At 37.0% G+C, this 26,372-nt stretch overlaps 2 protein-coding genes across 2 annotated transcripts in view; both read left to right on the forward strand.

The window, feature by feature from the left end:
* LOC136236750 (sacsin-like) overlaps window positions 1-18,305 on the forward strand; it is a 39,636-nt gene extending 21,331 nt beyond the window's left edge. The window contains exons 3-5 of the mRNA XM_066026993.1: window positions 4,258-4,516; window positions 9,360-18,140; window positions 18,265-18,305. Coding sequence (XP_065883065.1) covers window positions 4,258-4,516; window positions 9,360-18,140; window positions 18,265-18,305 — 9,081 coding nt within the window. The remainder of the gene's footprint in view (window positions 1-4,257; window positions 4,517-9,359; window positions 18,141-18,264) is intronic.
* LOC136269056 (sacsin-like) lies at window positions 18,283-23,819 on the forward strand. The gene is made up of 2 exons (XM_066064514.1): window positions 18,283-22,625; window positions 23,076-23,819. Exons 1-2 carry the CDS (start codon window positions 18,452-18,454, stop codon window positions 23,678-23,680), a joined length of 4,779 nt encoding a protein of 1,592 aa, XP_065920586.1. The 5' UTR covers window positions 18,283-18,451; the 3' UTR covers window positions 23,681-23,819.
* The last annotated feature ends 2,553 nt before the right edge of the window (window positions 23,820-26,372 follow it).

Below are 26,372 nucleotides of genomic sequence, written 5' to 3' on the forward strand. Positions count from 1 at the left end.
ATCAAGCAAGTTGTGATTGTGGGATTGAATTTTGCCAAACAAGCTGTGATTGTGAGATTCAATTTTAATATACCAACAGTAGTTTGTTTATTACTTTTGTAAATGTAGTAATTCAAGAAACATAATTAACACTAGTCTCTTAAAATTACTATATTAGCAAAAGTGAAATCAAACTACTGTTTGATGTATTAAAATTTAATCCCACAATCACAGCTTGTTTGGCAACATTCAATCCCACAATCACAGCTTACTTGGTTCCCTATATAAGAGAAGGGTATAACAACTACAGGTTTTGCCAATTAGTAGGGGTGGGTGATACTTAAAAATTTCAATTTGATACAATTCCAAGTACTTTTAGTCTAGTATTGGTAAGTTTTGATACGATTCTGAGTATTTTCAATGTAATGACTTTAAACTTACACATGACTACACTTCCTTAAGGTTTTTGTTCAGAAACAAAAACATGTCAATGTTTTTAGGTTTGATTCGGCTTCGTACAAGCTCCCCTGCTTTTGAAAAAAAAGACATTCTGAGGGCACAGATGTGCCTGGTATTGACAAGTACTTCAGTGCTAATATGCTGAGTAGTGTGTAGTGTTTCTCTTGATCTCTCCACCATCTCAAAGGGTCATCATGCCTTGGAAGGATAGTTTCCTCTACATAATTCCTTCCCTGGAGAGATGCATCCGCAGCTCCTCGACTGCATTGTGATTCCTTGACTTTAGAATCAAATGATTCCCACAAGTTGTATTTGTTACTGGTACTAGAGTGTTCAACAGAGGTAGATGTAGTCAGTCACCACAGACTCCACTTCATGTTGTCTTTGAACCGACAGTGACGACATCTCCTGCACAAGCTGCTGCATGCCTTGTTGAGCAGCTGTTCGGTCCCTGAAAGCAGTCTTCTTCAATCGTGGATCAAGCAGAGTGGCAGCAGCTAAGTTGTGATTACTTTCCATTGCACCAAATCTACGAAGAAGTTGTGTCTGTAACCCCTTTACCAATGGCATATCATGATGATTGCAGTGGGCAACAAAATGCATCAGCGACTTAGCTAATGGAATTAGAGCAGACACTGAAAAACATTTCTCAGTGGACGTTTCTCTAGTTGCTGATTCAAAGGGCTGCAGTACAGTGACAGCATTCTTCAGTTGCTGTAGTCCAACAGTAGTAATACACATGGCATTTCGATTCAAAAGGCAAAGTGCAGTTGTTACTGCCTAATGTCGTTCCACCATCCTTTCAAGCATATAAAAGGTGGAATTCCACCTTGTTTCTACTTCTTGGATCATTTTATTTTCCTTTAAACCAATTTGTCTTTGGATTTCTCTTAATTTTTCTGCATCATTGACACTACAATGAAAAAAGGTTACAATATCTTTGCACTTCTTCTTAATCAAAAGCAAAGCTGGATCAATTTTGATGACTTCCTGTACAACAAGGTTTAGAGTATGGGCAAAGCAGTAAATATGTGTCCACCCAGTGATTCTTATAGCTGCCACCATGTTCAATGCATTATCTGTTACTATTGCTGCCACCTTATTTGTTATTCCCTACTCATCAGTGACCCTTTGAAGCTCACCAGCAATATGCTCTGCAGTGTGTTCCACACTAAACTTCACTGTAGCAAGAACCACACTTTTAAGCTTCCACAAGTAAATGAAATGGGCTGTCACAGTTAAAAATCCTTCTGTTGTCCTTGACATCCATATGTCTGTTGTCACACATTTCACCTGTACCAAAGCCTGTAGAATACGTTGTTTTACTTCACCATATTTCGCAGGCAGCATCCTCATCAGTGTTCTTCTGCTGGGCATATTATAGCGAGGATCTAAGACGGTTACAAATCTAACGAAGCCTTTATCTTCTACAACTGATGCTGGTTGTAGATCCTGTGATAACATTTCTAACAAGCAATTATCCAACCGCTTCTGCTGAGACGACGTTTGGGGGTACTTTTGTGTTCTCTTTAACATATGATCAATCAATTGCTGGTTTTCATCAATCTTAGGCCCAAGCTTAGCTCTTTTAGCTTTCATCTGTTCTTCTTCCCTTTTAATTTCTTCACACAGTTTATTTTCTACAAGGTGTTTGATCTTCAAATGCTGTAAAAAAATTTAGCAAATAATTTGAGGTATGTGATCTAGCTACCAGGTGCAAGTGTTTACCTTGAATAAATTAGTTTATTCCCACAATCTTTCAATATCTTCCCGCATAGTGTACACTTATTTCTATTGTCTGAGCCCTTATCAAAATAGCGCCAAGCAACACTTCTACAGCTTTTCACAGCGGAACTGTCTGTACCCCTCGAGGTACTACTATGGTCCCATGACGCTCCTTCTGAGGATTCTATGACAGTGAAGTCATCCTCTTCATTTTTTGTCACTGTCATCTCACTGTCAGTCATTATCACCTCACCGTCAGTCATTATCAATTCGAGCTCGTAGTCCACCATTTATCACGTGTTGACACTATAGACACACACATTTTGGCACGCGCCATACTTAAATGTAACTTAATTATAAATACTATTCACGTGATCTCAGAAAGTATCGAGCTACTGATTCTTGATAAAATATACTTGATACACAAGTATCGACACTGCTGGTATCGGTATCGATATTTTATTACTTGTATCACCCACCCCTACCAATTAGGTAAGTCTGCATGCTAAAGTAGAACATATTAGTTATACCACGGGCACTCGTGCTTTGCCTGTATATACGCACTTGGCTTCAGGCCTGCGGCCCTCGGGCACGTGCGTATATATCAGGCAAAGCACTCATGCCTGTGGTATAAATGCACTTTACTGTTATAAACTGTACACTGTGAATAAAATGAGTCAAAAAAAGTTTGAATTTTTGTGCTAAAGATCAAGATACTCTAATAGAGCAGTCACTACTCTAACAGAACAGTCACAATTCTAATGTCCTAACTGACATACTACCTTATGTTTAATACACTTTACCATCAAACAGGTTTATCTATCCAGTTTTATATGCTTTGAAATGCATGCATTTTGTTAGCTAAATAGCTATCAAAAATGCTCCCAAATTCAAACCTATAGGAGGTCTAATTTTAAATATTTTCTCAGAAGATATCCAACTAAAGTCTTAGAAAGTGTATGCCCTTCATTCATCCAGTTATACCAAGCAAAGTTATACAAATGAATATAACTTGTGTTCTAGAGTGGAATAAACACTATAACTTCTTGCCCCTCCTCAGCCCCCCCAGCAGTGTCTCCTAGATCTACCTATGGTTACCATGCTCTGTTTTCTCTAAGTGTAACTATCTGCTCCCTCTTACAGTAGCATAAGTGATTTGTGGTATCTATTTACACACCTGCACAGAAATGTGTTGATAAGAAAATTAACACCTTGGTAATAGTTTCCTGACTTTCCTCGTGATGGTGAGAAGAATTAAAGGTGAAAGGTAAAGACAAGGTGCAAAGACTGCATATTTGTCAGAGCTGCAAAAGACATGTTCCACAGATGAGTTATCAGTGTAAAATGGAAGTTGTGCGATGTGGATGGAGAACAGTACCCCAAAGTGGGAAGTTATGTGGGCTGGCTGTCAATTACAAAGCATTCAAACATCATCAACTGTATGTACACTAGCATGTGAAGCATGACAACATCAGAGGAGTCTGGGGGTATTCCCTCCCACAGGGAAATGTTGAAATTTGATATTGAATCTGAGAGCATTTTCAGTGGTACATATGTACTTGAATGGGATACTATTATGGCAGTAAATGAAGCATTTGAGATAGACTCATGCTCTTGATTTTGATCTTAATGGACACAAATTGAATAAATTGTATAGCAGAACTGTCAGCTGAATTTCTATTAGAGTAGTTAGGTGACTGTTTTTATTGGAGTATGTCGATCCTTTGTACTCCCAATACTGATTTACATAGTATTCCATTCTGCTTAACCTTTAGCACAAATCAGGCAAAGTCAGTTGGCTATGACTATAAACAGGTAAATTTGCCGTACTTTAGTAACTGGGCATTAGAAAAAGTGTCCCTCCACTCTTCAAAGTGGATAAGGGAGAGGCTCCCCTCTTCCTGCTTCTCTGCCCCTAAGTCTGCGTATTTGGTAGATAAGTTTAAAGTAGCTTTACAGATCCTCTGTATTTATTGCCAAACCATTCACTTACAGTATATAATGTATTTGTTTACTGTTTTTTTGTTTTGTTGTTGTTGTTGTTGTTGTTGTTTTTTTGGAGATGAATCTGACTGAATATACAATTCTCCACAGGAGTTAATACAAAATGCTGATGATGCTGGTGCTACTGAAATCAAATTCATGATTGATCCTCGACATCACAGCACTGATGGATTGTGGCTACCTGGATTGGCAAAGTTCCAGGGTCCAGCCTTGCTGTCCTGGAATAATGCTCAGTTTACTGAAAATGACTGGGAGTCCATCTCAAAAATACATCAAAGCTTAAAAGATACTGACCCGATGAAAGTTGGACGCTTTGGGTTAGGATTTATATCCATCCACCACATTACTGGTATGTGTTTACTATATGTAGTGTAGTTGCCTCACATATGTGTAATTACTCTTTAATGAGTTATGATATATGATTTTATATATTTTCGCACAGTTGACATGGCTAAAGCGGAATTTTATATGAAATTTCCTACAGTAGTAATGGTGTTATATTTGCTGTTTTGCAAAAGGACAATCGCTGTCGGACTAATAGATAAGCAGCTAACAATGTTAAGCATGATGGCTTTTTATTAGTGTATGGGACATTGATAGCCTATATTGGTATGCAGGATAATTTAGTATGGCTGGACCCACTGGAGTGTTGTATAGACTTTAGTGGTTTTGCAATAATCCTCTGTGTTCACAGCCATCATTAACTTCTGTAACCAAGTGATATTTGGAAGTTTGTTCAAAAGTTCTATTAGAATGTTTGGTTGTTCTATTAGAGCGTGTTGATCTTCTTAGCTGATTATCAACTGCTCAGCTCTATCCTTTCAACAGACACATGATAGTGTGTCGTGTGACCAAGAAAGCCAGTACGCAACACTGTGCTAGATCTATGTACCAATAAAATTCTAGAGCATTTTACATGCATTGTCATGAATTGTTAATGGTAAATAGAAACAATATTACTGCAGTCTTGCTACAGTACATCAAATGTTTTATTTATTAACTGCAAAAATCACTTTTTATACACTATAGTCTGGTTAGGTGCATCTGCTTAATAAAAAATCACAAAAAAATATTATGATTAACATATATTGCTTAATAAAAAGCCTCGTCATGAATGTTAATGGTTTCACACTCCTGGATTGAGCTGTATGATTCACCATGTATACCGATATTTGGAGTTCAGTTTCTGAGCACATCCTTCATGTGGAACATGAATTCCATACTGCAGAAAATAGTTTTGCTTGGTAAATATAGTAAAATGCACATTATTATTGACCATGTGCCACATGAACTTTCAAGCCATGCACATGTTGATAAGCCTCTAGCATTTCTTCTCTTGTATAGTTGGACTTCATGTTGGAACTTATCAACTATGATTAAGTACGGGAAACAAGTATGCACTTAATATACATGTGTGCGTTACCAACAAACACTTCCAAAATAACATTTGGAAGTTTGGATACTCAAAGGGGCTAATATACATGAACCTTGCCTTAGAAGATTGAGAAACTATTACAGATACAAGATTTACTGATAAAGCCATCTATACCAAAACAGAAAAAAGCTGCAGCACTCTAAAAGGCCAGGATAAAAAGTTGTGAAATCAAAGGCGGTGGCCAAGAAATGGCTGAAGTGATGTTATATTGTCAATAAATGTTTAAAGTGATGTGGTACTGCTGTCATTCACTGTAGTCAATTCTAGCCCACCTTTGATTTCACAACTGTTTTCACTGTGGCTTTTTAGGGGGTGCATTCTTTTTCACAACTTGAAATATTAATATTACACCTTTTTGCATTTACAAGGCCAAAAGTCAGCCTACAGCCAGCTTTAGGGCTTGTACATGTCAGTTTCTTCTTCTCTACAGGAAAAAATCTGTATGTGTGAAAGTTACATATTATTTACAGCTGCATGTATAAACCAGCTATTGTATATAAACCAAATGGTCTATTAGAGAGACTGCACTATTAGAATGTCTTGATCAAGCCCTTTGATGGCTTGCCTGGCAGATGCAGCAACCAATTGTTTTTGTTTGCAAAATTCAATTACATGTCTTTCGGCTTTCACATTATAGCTCCATGCCCATTATCCCAATTTCTTTCAAACCCCAAACGGATTACATTACTATGGATGCTAGACTGATTGTTAAGTTTTCAACTCATTCCTTTTAGCAGTTTACACGAATAATCGTTTGCTAAGTTTCACTGGATTCACGTGTACATTGGTACTAAATTTGCTTTTAGACACTCTTTGCATGTATTGAAATTCAACCACATCGGATAACACATTAATGTTTTTTGACTATTTTTTGTGAAAAGGAAAAGAAAAAGTAGTAAGCTTTGCTTGTTCACATCTTGGGTAATTTTACTAAAATTTGGCATGTGGGTTGCCCTACCTGGCAATTGAGCAACCCACTATAAAAGTCACCTCATTTTGACTGATAGTGATAAAGGAGCTTGGAGCTGCATGGGGATGAAAATCACATTTTTGGTCTTGCTATTTATTATGCATTGGTGTGGTGCACTGGCTTAGGCTACACTATCATGTGTCTTACACACCGCATAGCAGAGGGTGGAGGTTGTGATTTTCACGGATTGGCAGCTATCCACAAAATTGTCCCCCTCAAAATTTGCAGCTCGGTCAAATTGGCATTATTTGAGTATTACAAACACAGCAATTTCCCCCCTAAAAGTTTTGAATTGTAGTAATACACAAAAAATTTCTCCCTTCGCTATATGGTATTATTTGGGTACAACACATTGTTTGTGCCATATAACTTTAAAAAAACAAGTAGAAAGAAAAATTAGGAATTTTAAGTTAGATTAGGGATCAAAGAAAAAAGTAGTGAAACAAGGGAATAGCTAAAAAGTGGTAAAACAAGGAAGGTTGCTTATACCTGCAGATATGCTAGTGGACATTAATTCCCTAACTTCAGTCTACAGTGGACTTTCAATTATCCGAACACTCGATTATCCGAACACCAAATCGACTGCTCAATTAGAGTATTTTGTCAACAAGTGCATGCTTTATTAGAGTAGTTGAGCAAAGCTCTGTATATAAATGTTCGATTTTACGTACTATTTGATTATATGAACACCCTTTCCCCGCAATTAGTTCGAGGTTCCACTGTATAACATGACCGAATTAGGGATGTCCACTTGTAGAATATATATTTGCAGGTATAGGCAACCTTCCTTGTTTCAGCAGTTTTTAGCTATTCTCTTGTTAATGGTTTCGCTACTTTTTTTAAACCAGGTGTGCACCCAAAGGCTGGCTGTGGGCACATGCCTGGTTAACTGAAATTGTTTTCGTAAAACGTACATGTGTGTGTGTGTGTGTGTGTGTGTGTGTGTGTGTGTGTGTGTGTGTGTGTGTGTGTGTGTGTGTGTGTGTGTGTGTGTGTGTGTGTGTGTGTGTGTGTGTGAACCTATGTTTGTTTGTCCGGTTGCACCCACATGAGCGAAAACGTTAAAAATGGTAAATAGCAGTGAGGATGTAATAACTGAATTAATTTAAACTTCCACACACATAAACTTTGTTCTGAGGTGGTTTCTTCTCAGCGGTCTGAAATCAGGTATGGCAACTCTTCATATACTTCTTTAATGCTCTTCCCTTTTGGTTTTATAGACATTTAAAACAACGTTGAAGGCCTCTTAGGCTACCAGAAGTAGTGTATCCTTTGAGTTGAAAGGGGGGCGTTACCCATACTTATGCGAACGAAAATGAAGGACAGCCTCAAAGCTTTCTCTATACAATTTGCATGAGAAAACACTATGAAACAGTTGAGAAGATACTTCTGTGCATAATTTGTGGTTTAAAGTGGTTTGTTATAGTTACGCTTCCTTATGCACTGCATAGCAATGTAATTACCGAATTAATTCACAAATTATGAAATACACTAAATTACAGTATTTACAAATCTAATTTTCTAGCTGAATTAACAATAACAATAGCATGAATATAAACTAAATTATATACATGGTTGATTAATTGCCTATTTAATTAGATAGGATAGTATTTATTGCATGGGCACCTGGTTTTTAGAAGTATGTAATGCCTCTCGTGTCCACATGTATTCGTTGGAGGTGTGAAACTGTCCTTGAAGTGTGCTGTATCACTCAACAGTCGGTACAGTAGCCTATTATCACTTAATATATTCAGTAGTGATCATTAAACAATTGTTAAACAACACTAGATCAATTACAATAACGCACACATTAGCAGCCTACAACAATTTTTGGTCCACATGTTCACACCTTCAGTCACGTGTCCGTTCTCGCGTGATCTTTGCCATTACAGTAGCAACTTGTAACGTAGAATTCCTAATTTTTCCTTCTACTTGTTTTTAAAAAAATGTAATTATGACAAATGAACCGACGCATATCGCATTAAAAGAAAGAATGGCACCAGGCATGCCATGAAAGTAATTTTGTGTCAGAATGCACATGATGCAGCTTTCCTGTGACTGTGTTGACTGTTATATGTATGCTTATCATCTGTATTTTCCACAGCGGCTTGATTGATTGCAGGGACGCTTCTCATACTGTTCTTCATTTGTAACGCTGTGTAACAGGTAGAGCATGGCTGAAAACAAAGCACAATGGCCACCTCCCTTTCCTATATGTAACTGATTGTTGGGATGCTATCACAAACTGACACCTTGTGTTGCCAATGGAAGAACTGGAACACAAAGGAGGACAAAGGCAAATTCATGATCCATGTATTGTACATACTGCGGTTGGCGAAAAGGCACATCTTGAGACAAAGCAACATCAAACAGTGAAGAAATCAAGCCTGTAGCCTTATCCATTCTTGAGTTATGCTTGGCTGTAGGCATTGGTCAGTCAGTCAGCATAAAATTCTGTTAAACAGAATATTATTACTATTCCATAGAAGCTTTTTGCAAAGGTTTAGGTTAGTCTGAAGATATTTTTGGGCTTGGATGTGCCTAATCAATGCTGCCAAGCTGTCATGAAGGGAAATTGAAACTGGTTTTAGGGTGATACTTTTGGCTAGAAAAGCCCAGTCTTTCTAATATGTATGTGATACTACCATACTGTATGTGATAGTGTACACATTATATTGTATACCAGTGCCACAGTGTGGTATTAATAGAGGGTGCAATATTATATGACACATTATATTTGTTAGAATAAAAGCTACATGACATTGAAATTATTTCATTGATTTACAGATTTGCCATTCATCCTCAGCAATCATACAATTGCAGTTTTTGATCCACATCGAGTTAATATCAATAAAAAAGATAAAGATGGTTCTCTTAAAACTGCTGACTGGTTGTACTTAGAAAAGTTTAGAGGGCATACTGGCAGTTTAAGCTGCTTCAAGGGATTATTTGGGTATTCACCAGAACAGGACCAATACAAAGGAACAATATTTCGCTTCCCTTTACGTAATTGTCCCTCAGATATTTCAGATTCGCTATTTAACCGTGAGATGGTTGTTAAAAAACTTTTCATGTCTCTGGTTGAAGATGGTCCATTTTTGTTGCTGTTTCTGAAGAACATTTCAAGCATTAGTTTATATCAATGTGATGTAAACACAGGTAAAGAGAAGCTCATGTACCAAATACATGTCAATCACAGCAACATCTCTGCAGTACAAAGAGGTAGGGATAAGTGCAAGGAGAGTGCGACAAATTGGGAAAGACGTAATGATATTTTCTGCCACTTAAATTCTGTCCCCATTACATTTGAGAACCACTTTATGAAGACCATACCTGTGGAAGGTAGGTACAACTGGCTAGTAATGAATTACATTGCTGGAGTAAATTGTGATGAGCTGCGATCACTTTCAAAAACGTTGAAGGTCATTCCATGGGTAGGAGTAGCTGCCCAATTACCATCACTTCTGCAAGTACCTGAATGCTCGACATCTGTTAGCAGTAAAAATCTTGATGATTGTAACAGTAATGTTACTAACTTTCTTACTTTGCTTTCTAAATTTAAGAAGAAAATTTCTTGGGAATTTGATAAACCACCTGATATCCCCGGTCATGCTTCTTGCTTTCTTCCGTTGCCTTCTAAAATTGGCTTGCCTGTTTGCATTCATGGCTACTTTTCTGTTGCTGACAATCGTCGCAGCATAAAGTGGCCATCACATGATGATCAAGGGGAAGAAGCACAGTTTAACAAAGCACTTGTTGATGACCTGATTACTCCACTGTATGCAATCTTGTTAGCATGCAGGAGTACTCTAATTGAGTACACAAATTTCCCTGTTTTATATAAAAATTCACATGAGATGTTAGACCCTTACTGTCTGTGGCCTCTGTTATCACAGAGTTCAGGTGGTCACTCCATGTGGTTAACTCTTGTTGAGCAAGTTATCACATTGTTAGTGAATAATGACTTAAAGGTAGCATGGACTGCTGCAGATGGAGGTCAAAAAATAAGACTTTTATCTGCTTTGTATTTACCAGGGACCTTCTCTGACGTTGAATCTGATGTTTCAGGGGTTATTGTTGAAACTTTAATTGCTCTTAATCAACCACTTGTTATTCTTCCAATAGCAGTTACACAAGTTATTAGAAATATTCAACCATTAAGAGTCAAACTTCAGTCCAGAGAGATTTCTCCTAGTGTAGTTCGGAGCTGCTTAAGGAAGGTTGCTATCAATGAGGTACAAAGTATTGTAGTTGATAAAGTAAAATGCTCCTCACTACTTGCTTATGTACTGAGTGATGTGTCATCAACAAACTGTCGTGAACTGTTAAATATTTCAATATTGCCAGTGGAAAAGGCCGGAGATTTACCCAAGCCATTTTCTCCACAAGACTGTGTCTACATGCTAGCTGACAAGAAATGTGCTTCCTTTCTTCAAGGAATCACTGACCAGTTAGTGTGGAGCAAACTTCGTTTAGATGTATCAAAACAATTGGAAATGGTTATGCAATTCAATTTTTGTCAGTTGAAGGTGGCAGATGCTAAAGTGGTTTGTTCTGAACTCATACCAATGTCAATGAGAAAGTGGACCAATTCCAATGGTGATAAAGTGCAGTGGAGACCGAATGCAAATTGCAATCCTCCTCTTAAGTGGTTATCAGATCTTTGGAGTTGGCTCAATGCTGCACTGTCTAAAGATATTGGCATAGATGATATCCTGACCTTGTCAATATTTCCTAAAGAATGCATTGATACTCTACCCACACCATCGACGATAAATTTGCTTCCTCTTTCCTTTAGTAGCACTTGTTTTTTAAAGTCACAAAATGAGCAGGAATTTCCTAATTTCCTTCCTACCTTTGTTGAGATGATAGGATTTACAGTGGTACATGAAACACATTTTGTTTTCATGCAGTCACAGATCAAAAGCAAATTTAATCCAATATCTCCCGAGTCTATTATTAAAGTCCTGGGTAGTTCTACTGATATTAGGAACATTACAAGATGTGTTGAGAATCAACCGCCTTGTGACAAGATTGGGTTTCTGAAATATATCTCTTTGATGAACAAGATAAGTTTGTCTATAACAGAAGTGAATGCTATAAGACAGTTACCACTATTTAACCCTGCTAGTAACAGCCAAAAATTTGTAGCCCTGAACAGCACAGAATGGATATTACTTACTGAAGGGATGCAACTTACTGAAGGGATGCAACTTCAACCATTGCTGCAATGCATACCAAATATCATTCACTATAAATCATTGTCAGTGTGTGGTCTGTTGAAGCTGTTAGGTTGCCCTCAGCCTACCTTTACAGAATTATGCATAACACATATAATACCATTTGCCCTAAATGGCTCTCATAGCAATGTGAACAATACTAATGGCCTTATGAAGTGGATTTTAGGCTCTCACATAGACCAGACACTGTCAAATCATTTACATTCTTGCAAGTTTGTTCCTAGAGGAACATCAAAGCAACTAGCTAAACCTTCTGAATTGTATGACCCTGATGATCCTAAATTTCAATATCTGTTCGATCCACAAGAAGACTGCATGCCATCTTCTGAATACAGGGACTCTTTTGCAATACTTAGAAGATTAGGTTTGAAGACATGGAACATTGTCTCATCTGATATGAAGTGTCTTTCTCAGTTACTGATTGAACGAGCTTCAACTGTGTCTGCTTTGTGTAGAACTAACGTGACCCAAATCTTTAACAGATCTTTTATGATTGTATACTTACTTAGAGAGATTTCTAATCCTGATAGCGAACTGTTAGAGATTCTTACAGATATTCCTTTTTTATTTGCTAGTCCAAGGCCTCCTGATCGTGACTATCCCAGACAACTGAGATGGTATGGAGAAGAGAAAACAGCTTATTCTCCAAGAAACATGTATCCAGTGCATTGTAAATTACTGGTTGGCAGTATTGCACCAGTTCTACATGAACAGTATATGCAAGTAGAATGTCAGTCTTTAGCTGGTATGATGAAGTCATTATATATGTCTGATTTATTTTCACAACTAACTGCCCTAAGTAAAGTTTCCATACCTTCTCGTGAAATTTCAAAAATTGTTTATCTCATTTATGATCACCTTCATTTGGAAGAGCAAAAAATGCTAACAGGCAATCAAAGTAATCTTCCATCTAAATGGATTTGGATTGAAGCAGAATGTAAATTTGTATCTGCTGAAAAGTGTGCTGTATATCCCATTGACAATTTGGATTTGAGTCCATATTATTATACTTTATCTCTAATACCTCAGCTGAAGGAATATCACGGAATGTTTCTCTCATTGGGAGTTCCAGCAAACTTTGCTGAAAGTGTTATCAGTAAGGCCTTTTCAGAGATTAAAAGTTTTTTCCGTGGATACACCCTTGATGATAGGCATTTGAGAATAGTTTTGCATATTTTACAGTGGATACATCAGGCTGGTAAGGAAAACATGGAAGTTCTACTGCCTACTGAAAATCGACGGCTTCTTCCTCCTAAGGATTGTACCTACAATGATCGATATTGGTCTGGGGAGCAAATGAAAAAGAAAAACTACACATTTGTTCATCCAGAAATACCCTTAGAGAGAGCAAAGTTTTTCAAAGTCATTCCTCTAGGTCAGAGATTAGCTCCTTCAAGGAAACTTGGTCTGAAATACATCCAGAAGGGACCACATCAGTCAGTGACTAGCCGCCTCAATGAAGCTATTGAAGATTATGGCTCTGATGTCGATGTGTTCAAGGAATTGATCCAAAATGCTGATGATGCTTGTGCTACTGAAGTGAAATTTTTGATTGACTGGCGACAACATCCTTGTAATTCACTTCTAGAACCAGAAATGAAGTCCTGGCAAGGACCAGCACTGCTAGCTTATAACAATGCTGTATTCACTTCTAATGATTTAGAGAACATTTGTGAATTAGCAGGTGGATCTAAGAAGTCTGACCCAACAAAAATTGGTAGATTTGGTATTGGATTTTGTTCTATCTATCACTTAACTGATGTACCAAGTTTCATTACTCGTAACTACTTTACTGTCTTTGATCCTCACACAAGCTATTTGGGTGGCAGGGTAAACTCAGCTGAACCAGGGATGCAGATAGATTTAAAGGAAAATTTTGGTGATCTTGATGAGTTTAGAGACCAGTTTATGCCATATATTGGTATGTTTGGCTTTGACCTGACCAAAGTGAACAAAGGCTATAATGGTACATTGTTTAGATTTCCTTTCAGGAACTACAACACTGCTGCCAAAAGCAAAATTTCACCAATGGTATATGATAAACTTAGAGTAGAACGGTTGTGTAATACATTAAAAGAATCAGCTCCAGAACTACTTCTGTTTTTACAACACGTTAAGGAAGTGTCATTGTATGAATTGGAGGCCAATTCTAGTGTTGAAAATATGAAATGTGTTTTATCAGTTACTAAAACACTTGACCCAAATTCTGCAGTTACTGTAGGACCAACCTTAATTGAGCAGTTCAGACTAGGACTTGTCAACAGCTCCCAATCCCATCAGAAAAAGGTATTTAAAGTTGAGGGTGTTGCTACTCAAGGTAAATATGAACATCACTGGATGGTCACATCCTGTTTGGGTACTGATAAAAGTAAAAGGTTAGCTCAGTCAGGTGATGGAAAACCAAATGGTCTTTGCCCACTAGCTGAAATAGGAGTGAAATTAAATAAATCCAGTTCCTTCATTCATCCTCAGATATCTGATGGAAAGTTGTTTTGCTTTTTACCACTACCAATACAGTGTAACTTAAAATTCTATTGCAGTGGATATTTTGATATCAGCAAAGACAGGCGCTGGTTAAAGAAAGATAGTTCTGGTAGACTGACAGAATGGAACTCAGCTGTCATTAGTGATGCTTTGTATAATTGTTTTGTGAACACAATTGTTGCATTAACAGAATTGTGTTCACTTTCTGCTGTTAGTGAACCAGACAAAAAGAAATTTCTTGCTGCTTATTACTCTCTGTGGTCTACTTCAGAAAGTAGCCATAATGAAATTAGCAAAACTCTATTCCGTGAAATTAAAAAGAATATTCATCTTACTGACAAGCTGATCCTATGGTCGGATGTCAATGGAGGCAAGTGGCTATCTCCTAAAAATGCATACTTATATAGTCATGTGTTTACTCATAATCCTCAACCAGAGATCAGGAATGAAATAGTATCTCTTTTACTCAAACACAAATATCCAATTGTTGATATACCTTACTACATCAAATCCATTTTGGAGGAATCAGTCCCTAAAATTACTTATGAAGATTTTTGTGTCAAAGTATTGATACCTCATATTACTATTCTGCCAGCTGAAACCAGAGACAGGCAGATTATCACTTTATTGCTATATCTGGATAGTTCATTTCATGTTCATTGGGCTAAAAAGCTTCTTACGCAAATTCCTAGCATACCAACAAAACCATTTGGAAGTTTGAAGAGACCTGTTGATTTGATTAATCCAAAATCACATCTTGCTCCATTGTATTGTGATAGTGACGAGTGCTTTCCGATGGACACATATATGATTGATGATAGAGTAGTAAGTGTTTTGAAAAGATTGGGGATGTCAGATTATGAGCTTACTATGGACAAGTTAAAAGACAGAGCTTTAAGTGTGAAGAAGATCTCTGATGAAGAGGCAGCTATACAACGCTCTAAACAAGTGTTAATGTACATATCACACGTTCATGGCTATACTAGTTTTCGTGACAGGCGCAACCATGAGTTGTACAGCACATTACAAAGTATTCCATTTGTTCCTGTGTCTAAATGTCCTCAAGGATTGTCGCTTCCATGGTACAAGCCCCCATCATTGTTTCAATGTCCAAAGGATGTCTTTGGCTATGCACAAATGAATTTGGTATTTACACAAGCTCCAGTTGTAATGTCATTTGATTCAGTCAGCAATTCAACAATAGCCAATAGTCTGAATACATTGAAAATTGACAGCAAGCAACCCACAATTAAGTTTGTAGTGGCTCATTTTGTTCAGTTAGTGGAACATGTAAGAAAGAACCTGGTTAATGATATTGATACTGAGATGCTAAACAATTGTTGTCCTGCAGTGTATAAATGTCTTTGTGAGGCTGGTCAACATGAATTTTCCACAAATGTATTTGAAAGCTTAAAGGAATTGCCATTTATATGGCAAAATAATGAATTTCTTGCCATCAGTCAGGTTGTGCTACATAGTGGAATTGCTTGTGGACACCCTTATCTGTATGATCTATCTGATGAAAACAAGAAGTATAAGGAACTGTTTATTAAATTAGGCCTGTTTAAAAAATTAGAAAAAACTAAAATATTGAGATTGCTGGGAGAAGTTTACCAATCATATACTCCAAACAAAAAGTTAACAGAAGAGCACATACGATTTGTGTTTAATTTGGCACAAAATTTAACACAGTCTCTTAATCATCCAAATGAATGTTACAGTCTTTATCTACCCAATGAAGATGACTTTATGAGACAAGCAAACAAGTTAGCTTATAGAGAGGCTGTTGATTTGCTAAACTTAACTAAATCTGAAATATTGAGTAAACATTTTGAAACTGGTACTTCTTGGTTGCATCCTTTGTTCAGTGGAGAGCTAGCCAAATCTTTAGGAATACCATCTGCACTCAATTCTATTCTGAATAAAATTTCTGTGAATAGTTTCCTTGATGGTACTGACTATGGTCAGAGTGAAGATTTGTGTGACCGTCTTAACTCAATACTCAGAAAATATCCTCATGATGAATCAATTTTTAAAGAATTTATTCAAAATGCTGATGATGCTGGTGCTTCAGAAATAGTGTTTATTCTGGACCATCGTAAATTCAATCCCCAAGATGATAAACTCTTTAGCAGAGAACCAGAATGGAAAAGTATACACCAGTGTCCTTCATTGCTGGTATACAACAATAGGAAAATGTCAGAGGAAGATATAAATGGAATAACAAAACTAGGCAGAGGAAATAAAGGGTTTTCCCCTGAGTTAATTGGGCGGTTTGGTATTGGGTTTAATGTAGCATATCATGTAACTGATTGTCCAGCATATGTGTCCTACAGTAGCGGAGGGGTACCCGAGAATTATTGTATCCTGGATCCGGGTGGTATGTATGTGCCTGGTCACCATCAAAGGCCAATGCGTGGTAGGCGAATTATAATTAGTCAAACTGAATTGGAACACTTTTCAGAGGAATTTAAGCCATTTTATAGTGAAGTGTTCACTCAAATGAGTGGAATGTGTGATAAATGCTTCAATGATGTTCGTACAAACTTTCTGAATGGGTTTGTGCTGTTTAGACTACCATTTACCAGAAGCAATGGTTACCATAGTAGTCAGTTGAATTCAGGGTACAAAATGAATTCAAGGTATATGCAACTATTATTCAAAAGCCTTGCATTACATGCAGAGGATCTTATCCTCTTTCTAAGTAACATTAAAAGTATCTCAGCTTTTGAAATAAAAGAAGATGGTAGCTGCTTTCACCATTTCACAACATCTGCTTCCTTATCAGAAGAAGATACTGCTGTTTGCAGAGTACATGCTGAACAATTGAAATCTGAAGTTAGAACCCTTGAAGATAAAGTGAATCGTGCTGTGTTGAGAAGTAGTCCTCAAAGTACACTGCGTAGAAATCAAGATGAGTTGCTTAATGAAGTGTCTTGGAATTATCAGCTAAACATTCATACTGTGAAGTGTGTATTAGAAGATATTAAACCTGTCATTTGCAATATAGAATCATCGTGGCTTATTAGCCAGTACTTTGGAAGTAATCAAATACCTTATCGTACACTAAAAGTTGCTTTATCTAGTGGCTTAATACCAAGAGGTGGTGTTGCAGTAAAGATAAGCAGCAGTGCACTGAGAGATGTTTCGTATGCATTATTTTGTTCTTTACCACTGCCAATAGTATCACATATGCCAGTACATGTCAATGGGAATTTTTGGGTTGATGATTCTAGGAAACACCTTGAAGTTGGTGCAAGCCAATCATTTTTGTCAAACTGGAACTGTCATTTGACAAGTACAGTCATATCAGACGCATATGTTAATGCTTTAGTTTGCTGCAAAGAATTTGTACAAGACAAAGGAACTGCTTGGTATTACAGCAAATTTCCAACAGAAGGTAAAAGTCAAGATAGTAAATTACATTCCTTTGAGTTGGATAAAACAGTATATTGTAAAATTGTCAAGAAAAATTTGTCAGTACTACAAGAAGACAGCACTTCACTTTCCAATGCTGTAACATGGCTACCTGTAGTAGGTCAAGGATGTGGATACTTCTTTTGTCCAGTTTCTGATGAGACACAACTTAGACAACTACTGATAGAGTTTGGTGTCAAGTTGACCAAAGCACCATCTGTGATCCATAAAGAAATTTGCGCTGCTGCTTCAACCTGTGCTCCTAGGATAGGACCATTATTTGTGATTCAATTACTAAAATCATTAAGTCTTCAGCAGCATGCAGACACCATTAAAAAGAACATCATTGTACTGTTAAAATATTGCTTGTCAACTGAAGATGGGTGCAGTGCTATAAAAGGTGCTCCTCTCCTATTGACTAGTGATGGTAATTTGCAGAATTTGGCTCAAACTATTTACGGAAGTTGCTATGCTCCATTATTGCCTCATAAACCAGGCAGTTTTATCCATTCCATACTTGAACAAACTAATTTTATTGATACATTACATAGACGAGGTTTTTATTCGCCTATTCCTCATGTTGGCTACGTGAGCACTAACTCTCAGCTAAAAGACTGTCAAGCACCTATAAGGGTTGAAGAATGCCAAGAATACCATTCTCAAATTATTGAACATTGGAAGTTCCTAGATAAATATATTGAGTCTATTAAATTTAAACAGCACGTTTCATGTCTGAATATGTTTTCTAGCAAACCAATCATACCAGCATCTAATAAAACACTAGTACCAGTTTCTAAAGCCAAAATGGTGTTATCCAATAATCCAATCAAGAGTCCAATCAAGAATGTTATGAAACAATTTGGCTATGCTGTGTTAGACTTCAGTGTACTGTGCGATGCCACTTTCTATAACTATACTGGTGCTCTGATTAAAATATTAGCACACTGCAATAATGGAAATGACATTTTGAAATGTATTGAACTAAATGACTTATCACCAGTGTTACCATCAGACTGTGATCTTGTCCAGTTCAAGGATGACTTACATCACCTTCTAAACTTCATATCAACCAGTAAGAGTCTTTCTTCTGCAAAGAGCCACCTATGTAAATTACCAATATTTGAAACTGCTACTGATGAGCTGCACACAATAACTTCATTACAAAACACTTATCTTGTTCCAGACAGGGTACCTGTTGTCGGATTAAAGGAAGTGATGGCAAGTTCCTTGGTGCTTTTTTTAAAGGACCTGCCAATATACAAAAAGATATATGAACATCTAGGAATCAAGAGCTGTAGCACTGTGCAGTTTTACACAAGGGCTGTCATTCCGTATTTGCAGGAAATGGTTACAAAGGACATCATAGTGCATGTGAAATTTTTGTTCAATGCAGTTGATTCAATGTTTACTCAAAATGTTGAGGATCAAGTGCAAATGCGTATTGCTTTAAAATCTGCTAAGTTTATTTATGTTCCAACTATGAATAAGTGGTGCTCTGTATCAGAATTTTATGACCCAGAAGTAAAATTGTTTAAAATGTTCTTAAACGCAGATGTTTTCCCCCCACAAGAGTGGAACTGCTTTGAACTACTTATTATTTTACGCCGACTTGGAATTCAGAGAGATTTATCATGGGGTAATTTGCTTAGTATGGTTAAAAATGTTGAGCAAGAAATTGAGCAGATAGATTGTCCAGATATTTACCATAAGTCAAATGTGATTCTCGAATTTATATGCAAAAAGTTGAATGCTCTTCACAATGACAATGATGATCTAAATGTTGTGGACCCAGCAGCTTTGCAATTTTGTAAGGACATTTCAGAAATTGTGTTTGTTCCAACTCACAAAGTTGATCAAATTGTATTAGAAATTTTTACCGAGAACAAAACTGTGAAATGTTGGACATGTTTTAACGATGCTTGTTTTGCAGCTTTTTCTGATACATCATTTTTAGAAAAAGAGTTTAATGTAATAACAGCAACTTTTGACTTATATCAAAATAACTGTCACGTGCAGAAATATGTTGATGCCCTAGGCATTGAGCATCCTCCTACCTGTGGAACAGTCACCAACAATCTATTTAAGTTGTCAAAAGCAGCAAAATCATTAATTCAGTCTAGTACAAAACAACGTGAGGCGATAAGAAATTTCCTGAAGAAGTTGTTTGGTATGCATTACACTTATTTGGAGAAAAATGCAACACTTGATGAATTACGATTATTACAAGGAGAAGAATGCATTTTTGCTGAAAGTGATTTAACTTTTTCTGTAGTCAGTCAAGATTGTGTGGTAAAGAGCCAACAACCACTGTATTCAATGTTTCCATATTTGTGCCTAATTTCTAAAGAACTGACAGAGTGCCAGAAAATTATGGAAGCTCTTGGTGTTTCTGATAGACCAAATAGTATTCATTATGCAAATGTTTTAAGAAAAATTCACTTAAAATTTGACACTCCTGAAAACAAACTTCGTGATAATTCAAAGTATTTGGTACTAGCAAGTACAGTATGTAATTGTTTAGTAAAATCTTTGCGCAGTGAAGAATCAACTCAGTCAGTTCCAGATGCATTTGGTAGTACAGCATTGTACCTGCTTGATAAGCAGCATGAACTATGTCTAGCTAAAGATCTTTCCTATGATGATGTACCTTGGTACAGCAGGAGACTACAGAATATTCAGGCATACAGGTACATGAAGGAACCTCCACGAGATGAACATGGACATGTTACGTTGCCACAATCACTGGGAGTGAAACCTCTCAGCAATCTGGTAGTAGAGGAGCTGGATGATAGCGTGCTGGCAGTTGATAATCATTGTAGGGAAGAGCGTATTGCTCACGAGAGAGGGCAAACACATGGCTGTCCATTTGTATTGTGTCTTGAAAATCTTATGCAGTCAGCCGAGTATAAGTTAGGAGTATCACGAATTATTCATCATCAGAAAAACACTGAACTGTCTGAAGCAGAAATTTCCCTTGTAGAAAAGTTGAGTGGCTTAAAATTGACTTGTTATTATGAAATCAAAACAATTCTTAAATATATAAATGGTGGTTCAATTATTCAGGGATCCTCGGATACAGTTTTCTGTGTGCTGATAAAAGGTACAAATTTACTTTGCATAGCACCTCACAGTGATGACAAGGATGATGTAATTAAAGGAATAGCACAAAACCTTAACAGATATCTGGGTGGAATAATACAAAATGTGTCTCATTTGGAAGCAATGATCAAGTGTCCCAGTCATTTAGACATTGAATCAGCTTTAGATAAGTGTCAAGTTAAAACATATGCAGTTGCCACAAGAGCTGCAGTTAAACTTACTTCTGTAGGAGAAGAGATAATGCCCACCATCTGTGATTTGTTGATAGCTGTAAACTACAATATTGGAGAGAGTGTTAAATATTGGAGTGATGATGGTAAGATGCTCCTAGCCAAGGTAATTGCAGTGAAATCAAAGACTGTGACTAACATTGCTGCTAAATCTATTACCATCAGTACTAGTGATAATAATGATGGTGGGAAGATTAAGACATCACCAATTCTGATCAGCAAATTCCTTCAGCCTTCATTTTTTACCAATTGGATAAGTCATGATAATAAAATGACAGATTGTACAGGGCTATTGCTGTATCATTTAGAACATGATCCTGTTGTTGATCTTGTTGTACTTCTGCGACAAATTGTATCATCACTTAAAACTGTGTCTAACCATCAAGTTAGCATCATATTCAAACGACTATTTTTTCAGGCTCATTTCTATTTTGTCAAATGCAACAAAGCACCAGATTTGTTTAATAAAATTTCACTGCAGTACTTTTGGGCACAGGAAAAGTTTATAACATCAACTGTTGGTGAAGAAGAATGCAATGAACTTGCTGAGCTAATGGGAGACATGTGCATATACATTGATGACGACACTGATTTGGGTAATAATTCTGACACTGTCAGTGATGAAATAATTGCAAGAATAGATAATCCTTTTGCTAACAGAGATTTTTCCAAAATTGAATTAAATCCTGACGATGATGATGATGACTTGAGCTTGTTGTATGTACAAAGACAGCAAACCAATTATTTTAGGAAGCCACACAGAGGATTGGCGGCTACTGTATCTAGTGCACAAGGGCAGCGGCATAGTACACAGAGCAATATTCCACCTCGGTCTACACAGTCTCATGTAGCACAGCCATCACTATCTAGTACACCTAATATTACAAATGTATTTAGTCAACCTGTAGTCCTTTCCACTCCTACTCACAGTGGCCTGTACAGGACATCTACTGGTGGGTATCGTAGTCGTGCTCATCCTCGAAGACCAGCGAGTGTCAGTGTATGGAACCAGAGAACACCTACTGATACTAATGCAGCCCCACCAAGACCGCAAACTAACTTCAGGAATGCTTTTATGTGGCTAAAACAGGCCATTGCAGACTATAATGCAGCTAAATGCTATATTGAATGCTCAAGTACTGCAGAGCAGCAAGTGAATAGTTCTGGCAGTAATTCATGTCAATTTCCTGCATTGATTTGTTTTTTGAGTCATGAGGTTGTAGAAAAATGTCTCAAAGCTACATATCTTGCTGCATGTGGCTCCACGTTAACTGACCAAAGAGACTTGAGTTTGGTTGAGCTTTATGATTACTTGAGCACCTCAAGGAGCTGGCCCTTAACAGATATAAAAGACTTTGTTCACCAAGTTAGTGATCATAACAAGAGGTGCCGCTATCCTAGTTTTCATGTTCCTCCTGAGGCTCCATGTGTTGTTTATACTGAGCTGGATGCCCGACATGCTTTAGCTGCTGCTCAGGAAGTGTTTGCCAAGGTTTGCAGTATTCAGTGCTTCAAAGATAAACTTCCGTCACAGCCTGCTTTGTTACCACTTCTACCATCAACCACTTATCTGGATCCTGATGGTAAGTACATAGGTATTTCAAGCAGAAGAAGCATGTAGTGGCATACAATGTTTAGATTTACTCTGTCTCAGAGTGCATGCAATAAAATATTTAACATATTAGCAAGCTACTGCCAGTATGTGCAATATTATCATCATATTGATTTATTCAATAAAATAGTGAATGATGATTATGAGATAACAGTTTAATATCATGGTGTATGTAGCCATTCTGCACAAACTTGCATGAAAATGATGTTGAAGGCAGCCTTTATTTTCTTAAATGTTGTTTAGCATTGGGATATTTGGTTTTTAGTATATTGACATGTACGTAGATGCATGCTTCATATTGCAGTAAGTTTCATATCATAGTAAATAGGACATGTAATAATTGTTCTAAATGACATTACTGACATAGCTACTAATATTTCTGTATTGTACAACACTGCTATTATGTGTGTATTTACCATAGTACTACCTGAAGAATGGGAACCGCAGGACACAGATTTAAAATTATTCACATTAGATGATACTGGTAATGAAGAGGAGGTCTGGAGAGTAGCCAATCTATTTTTTCAAACTCTGCCTGATGCAGAGATAAGGACAATTGAAAGAATACAGAATCGTGTGTTGTGGAAGAAATACTCCATGAGAGCTAAGAGTATGCAGGAAGATAACATACCTTGTAGAGAAAAGACACTTTTTCATGGCACAAGGCAAACAAATCCAAAACAGATCTATGAGGGAAGTGATAGTTTTGACATGCGACTTAGCAGGGATGGTGCGTGGGGAAAAGGCAACTACTTTGCCGTGAATGCTTCTCTGTGTGACCGTTCATATGTTCATGCAATTCCAGGCAACATGAAAAAGCTGCTTTTAGCTAGGGTGCTAACTGGAAATAGCTACTATTCTTCACAAAAATCATTTAACAAGCCCCCACTTCTTAGTGGTACTGGTGAAGCAGGTTGTGTCCAACGCAGATATGATTCAGTTAGTGGTCAGCTGGGTGGATCAACTATATACATCACATATGAGAACAATTTAGCTTATCCAGCTTATGTAATAACCTACAAATAGATAAGATATAGAATTAGGTATTGTTTGGCAATTTTGTAATAGCTAATAAGGAGTAGTGATGATATATAATATGGAATTTAATAGGCATATTTTTGTGTATATGCTAATTTTATTGACACTCTGTTATCATCTATTTAGAGTCTATGCATCATATGATGTGTATATATTTATGCATGAGTAGTCTATTCACAAAATATTGGTAACCTTAGCAACATGCCATAAGATATACATGTATATTCATGTTGACCCTCTCTATAACTGTGTGAATATTAGTAGTCCCATTAACAAAACTTGTAATTTACTGCTGCCACTGAACTGCATGTGCTTGCCATTGCAGTGTGTGTCCAGAGTTGTTGCTTTCTTGAGCAAGAAACTTTACTCACATCTCTAGTCTATATGCATGCAGCTGTTAAATGGTGACATGGTGTCAACAGCTGTAACATCATTAATTAACTGGGAAAGCAAATGCTCAACTGTTCATAGTGTTTGAAGGTCCAGGTGGAACTTCTGTGGCCACGCTTTCATCTGTGAGACATGGTACAGCCTCCTGCGGGTCACTAGTCCTGCCCAGGAGGAATAGAGGATTTGCCTGCACTGACTCTGGTCGTAGTGCACAGATGTCCCAGTGCTGGCTCACTGGGTAGGCGTGAACATGCTTGCTTTTTGTGTGTATGTATTGTGACAGAAACAAACATTTTTTTAATTTGAAAGTATTGGCATTCATGTTATTTCTGTCATACCACCTATGTTCTGCTGTCACCTATTGAATGTACAAGAGGCACATCCATTCTATATCACCTGGTAGGTTAACAGTACTAACATGTTTAGAGTACTTTCCAAACAGATTGTGTAGGTAACTCTGCACAACAAAGCACACCATATCCAACTTCAGCAATCTCATTCTGCACTAAGCCCCACTCTGTCCTCAGTATAAAAGCTTGGAATTGGCCAGTCAACATGATAGTTTTCTGATTACTCCAGTATAGAAATATAAGTCAGATATATACTAAGCTGGAAAACCTGGTGCAGGACTGGACATGCATGCATGTGGCAGTTAGATAGTCTCTAGCTCCATATCATGTCTATAATATAATCTTGGAAATCAGTATATGGCAGTTTTAAGGGGTTTCTGAGTTTATGTAATCCTTTTGATATAATATAATCTTCTAAAAGTATATAGCTCTGTAGTCTTATATTGTAATTAAAAGAACTACTATACCATGTACTTGTCTACTTAGAAGTGTTTAGTATTCCATGAAGGTGGTTTGTGAAAAATGCAACATGATCACATCGTCATTGTGGCCTCTGTCGTGATGCATTCATAGCTATAGATCTTATTGCAAACACAAAAATGTGAGCATAATAATAAAGAAAATATTAAGTATCATTTTGTATCATTTTAATATAATTGATATAACTTAAGACTAACAGCTGCAGCTAGTCGATCATGTTTGATTGATTAATTGATTTTTTCAACTCCATACAATCAGTTATAGCTGTTGTTCCCTGTAGGAGACATTACAGTATATGGACATACAATACAACTACACAAACTGACAGCAGTATAGTAAGTGCAACACATGATAACAAATAATTATTATAATTAGCTACAGCAGTTACAAACAAGACAATAAATTCTGGTAATGGTATATCATAGCTGGTGCACTGCTCCACCAATGGGATGCTTCATGTCTAAAGAAATGCTGTGAGAAGGTAAGATGATACCAGGCTCCAAGAGGATACATCTGATGTAATGGTACTGGTGAAATATGACACAAACAGAAGAGGTATTGTAGTGGTAGTAAATACTGCAATAGATGATGATGATTTTGAATTCATTACTAAACAATTAAACAGGAGTCATAGCAGATGTGCTAACTGTTAAGTCACAGACTTGGCTATAGACTGAATTAGGGATTAAATGTATCTGCAGGTACGTATAGGCAACCTCTCTTGTTTCACTACTTTTTTTGATCCCTAATCCAACTTAATTTTTCCTTCTATTATAAATTGGCTACTGACAGTGACGTTCACATGTACTGATCTATGAAAGTTCAAGGAGAACCTACAACCAGAGTACCATTGCCAAATCAATCCTGTTAACAAATGCATGGCAGTAGTGCATGTACATAATGTGTATAACCCTGGGGTAGTGGGGCTGGGCTACGCTGGGGTAGTGGGTCTGGGCTACACACACAGACATGAGTTCACTGAAAAAATGGAGACATAAACAAATCAATGTTTGATTTTTAACTATGTAATTATAAGCTCACACTCTGTTTCTCATATGACTTGCACACCTTTTATAACTACTCTCCTGCACATTGTGTATGCTCTATTAGAGTATATTGTAGTTGGTACTGTGGCCTACTTGATTTCTGCTGTGGTGGTACTACACCTTTATAACTGTATGTTCTATTAGAGTATATTGTATGTCCTACTAGAGTATATAATATATATTTTCCATGGTGCATTAACATGTAAAAAGAATCAGACCTCTTCTTTCTGTATATGTTCTATTACAGTTTGGCACTGGAAGAAATTAATTCTATACACTATACAATAAACAACTCTGTGGTGCATTTACTGACAAAAGAATGTTACGGAGAAAAGAATCATATTACATCTATTGCAACTGTCCTTTCCTTCAGGTCATAATTATTATATGTTCTATTAGAGTAAATTCTTAAAA

Source organism: Dysidea avara, chromosome 10, assembly GCF_963678975.1.
Source record: "Dysidea avara chromosome 10, odDysAvar1.4, whole genome shotgun sequence".
In the NCBI taxonomy this organism is placed as follows: domain Eukaryota; kingdom Metazoa; phylum Porifera; class Demospongiae; order Dictyoceratida; family Dysideidae; genus Dysidea; species Dysidea avara.

What these genes read in the sequence shown, in the direction of transcription:
- LOC136269056 (XM_066064514.1), top strand. Translation starts at nt 18,452, where the DNA reads ATGTTTTCTAGCAAACCAATCATACCAGCATCTAATAAAACACTAGTA. An exon ending in CACTTATCTGGATCCTGATG is followed by an intron (nt 22,626 to 23,075) that starts GTAAGTACATAG and finishes TATTTACCATAG; the next exon opens with TACTACCTGAAGAATGGGAA.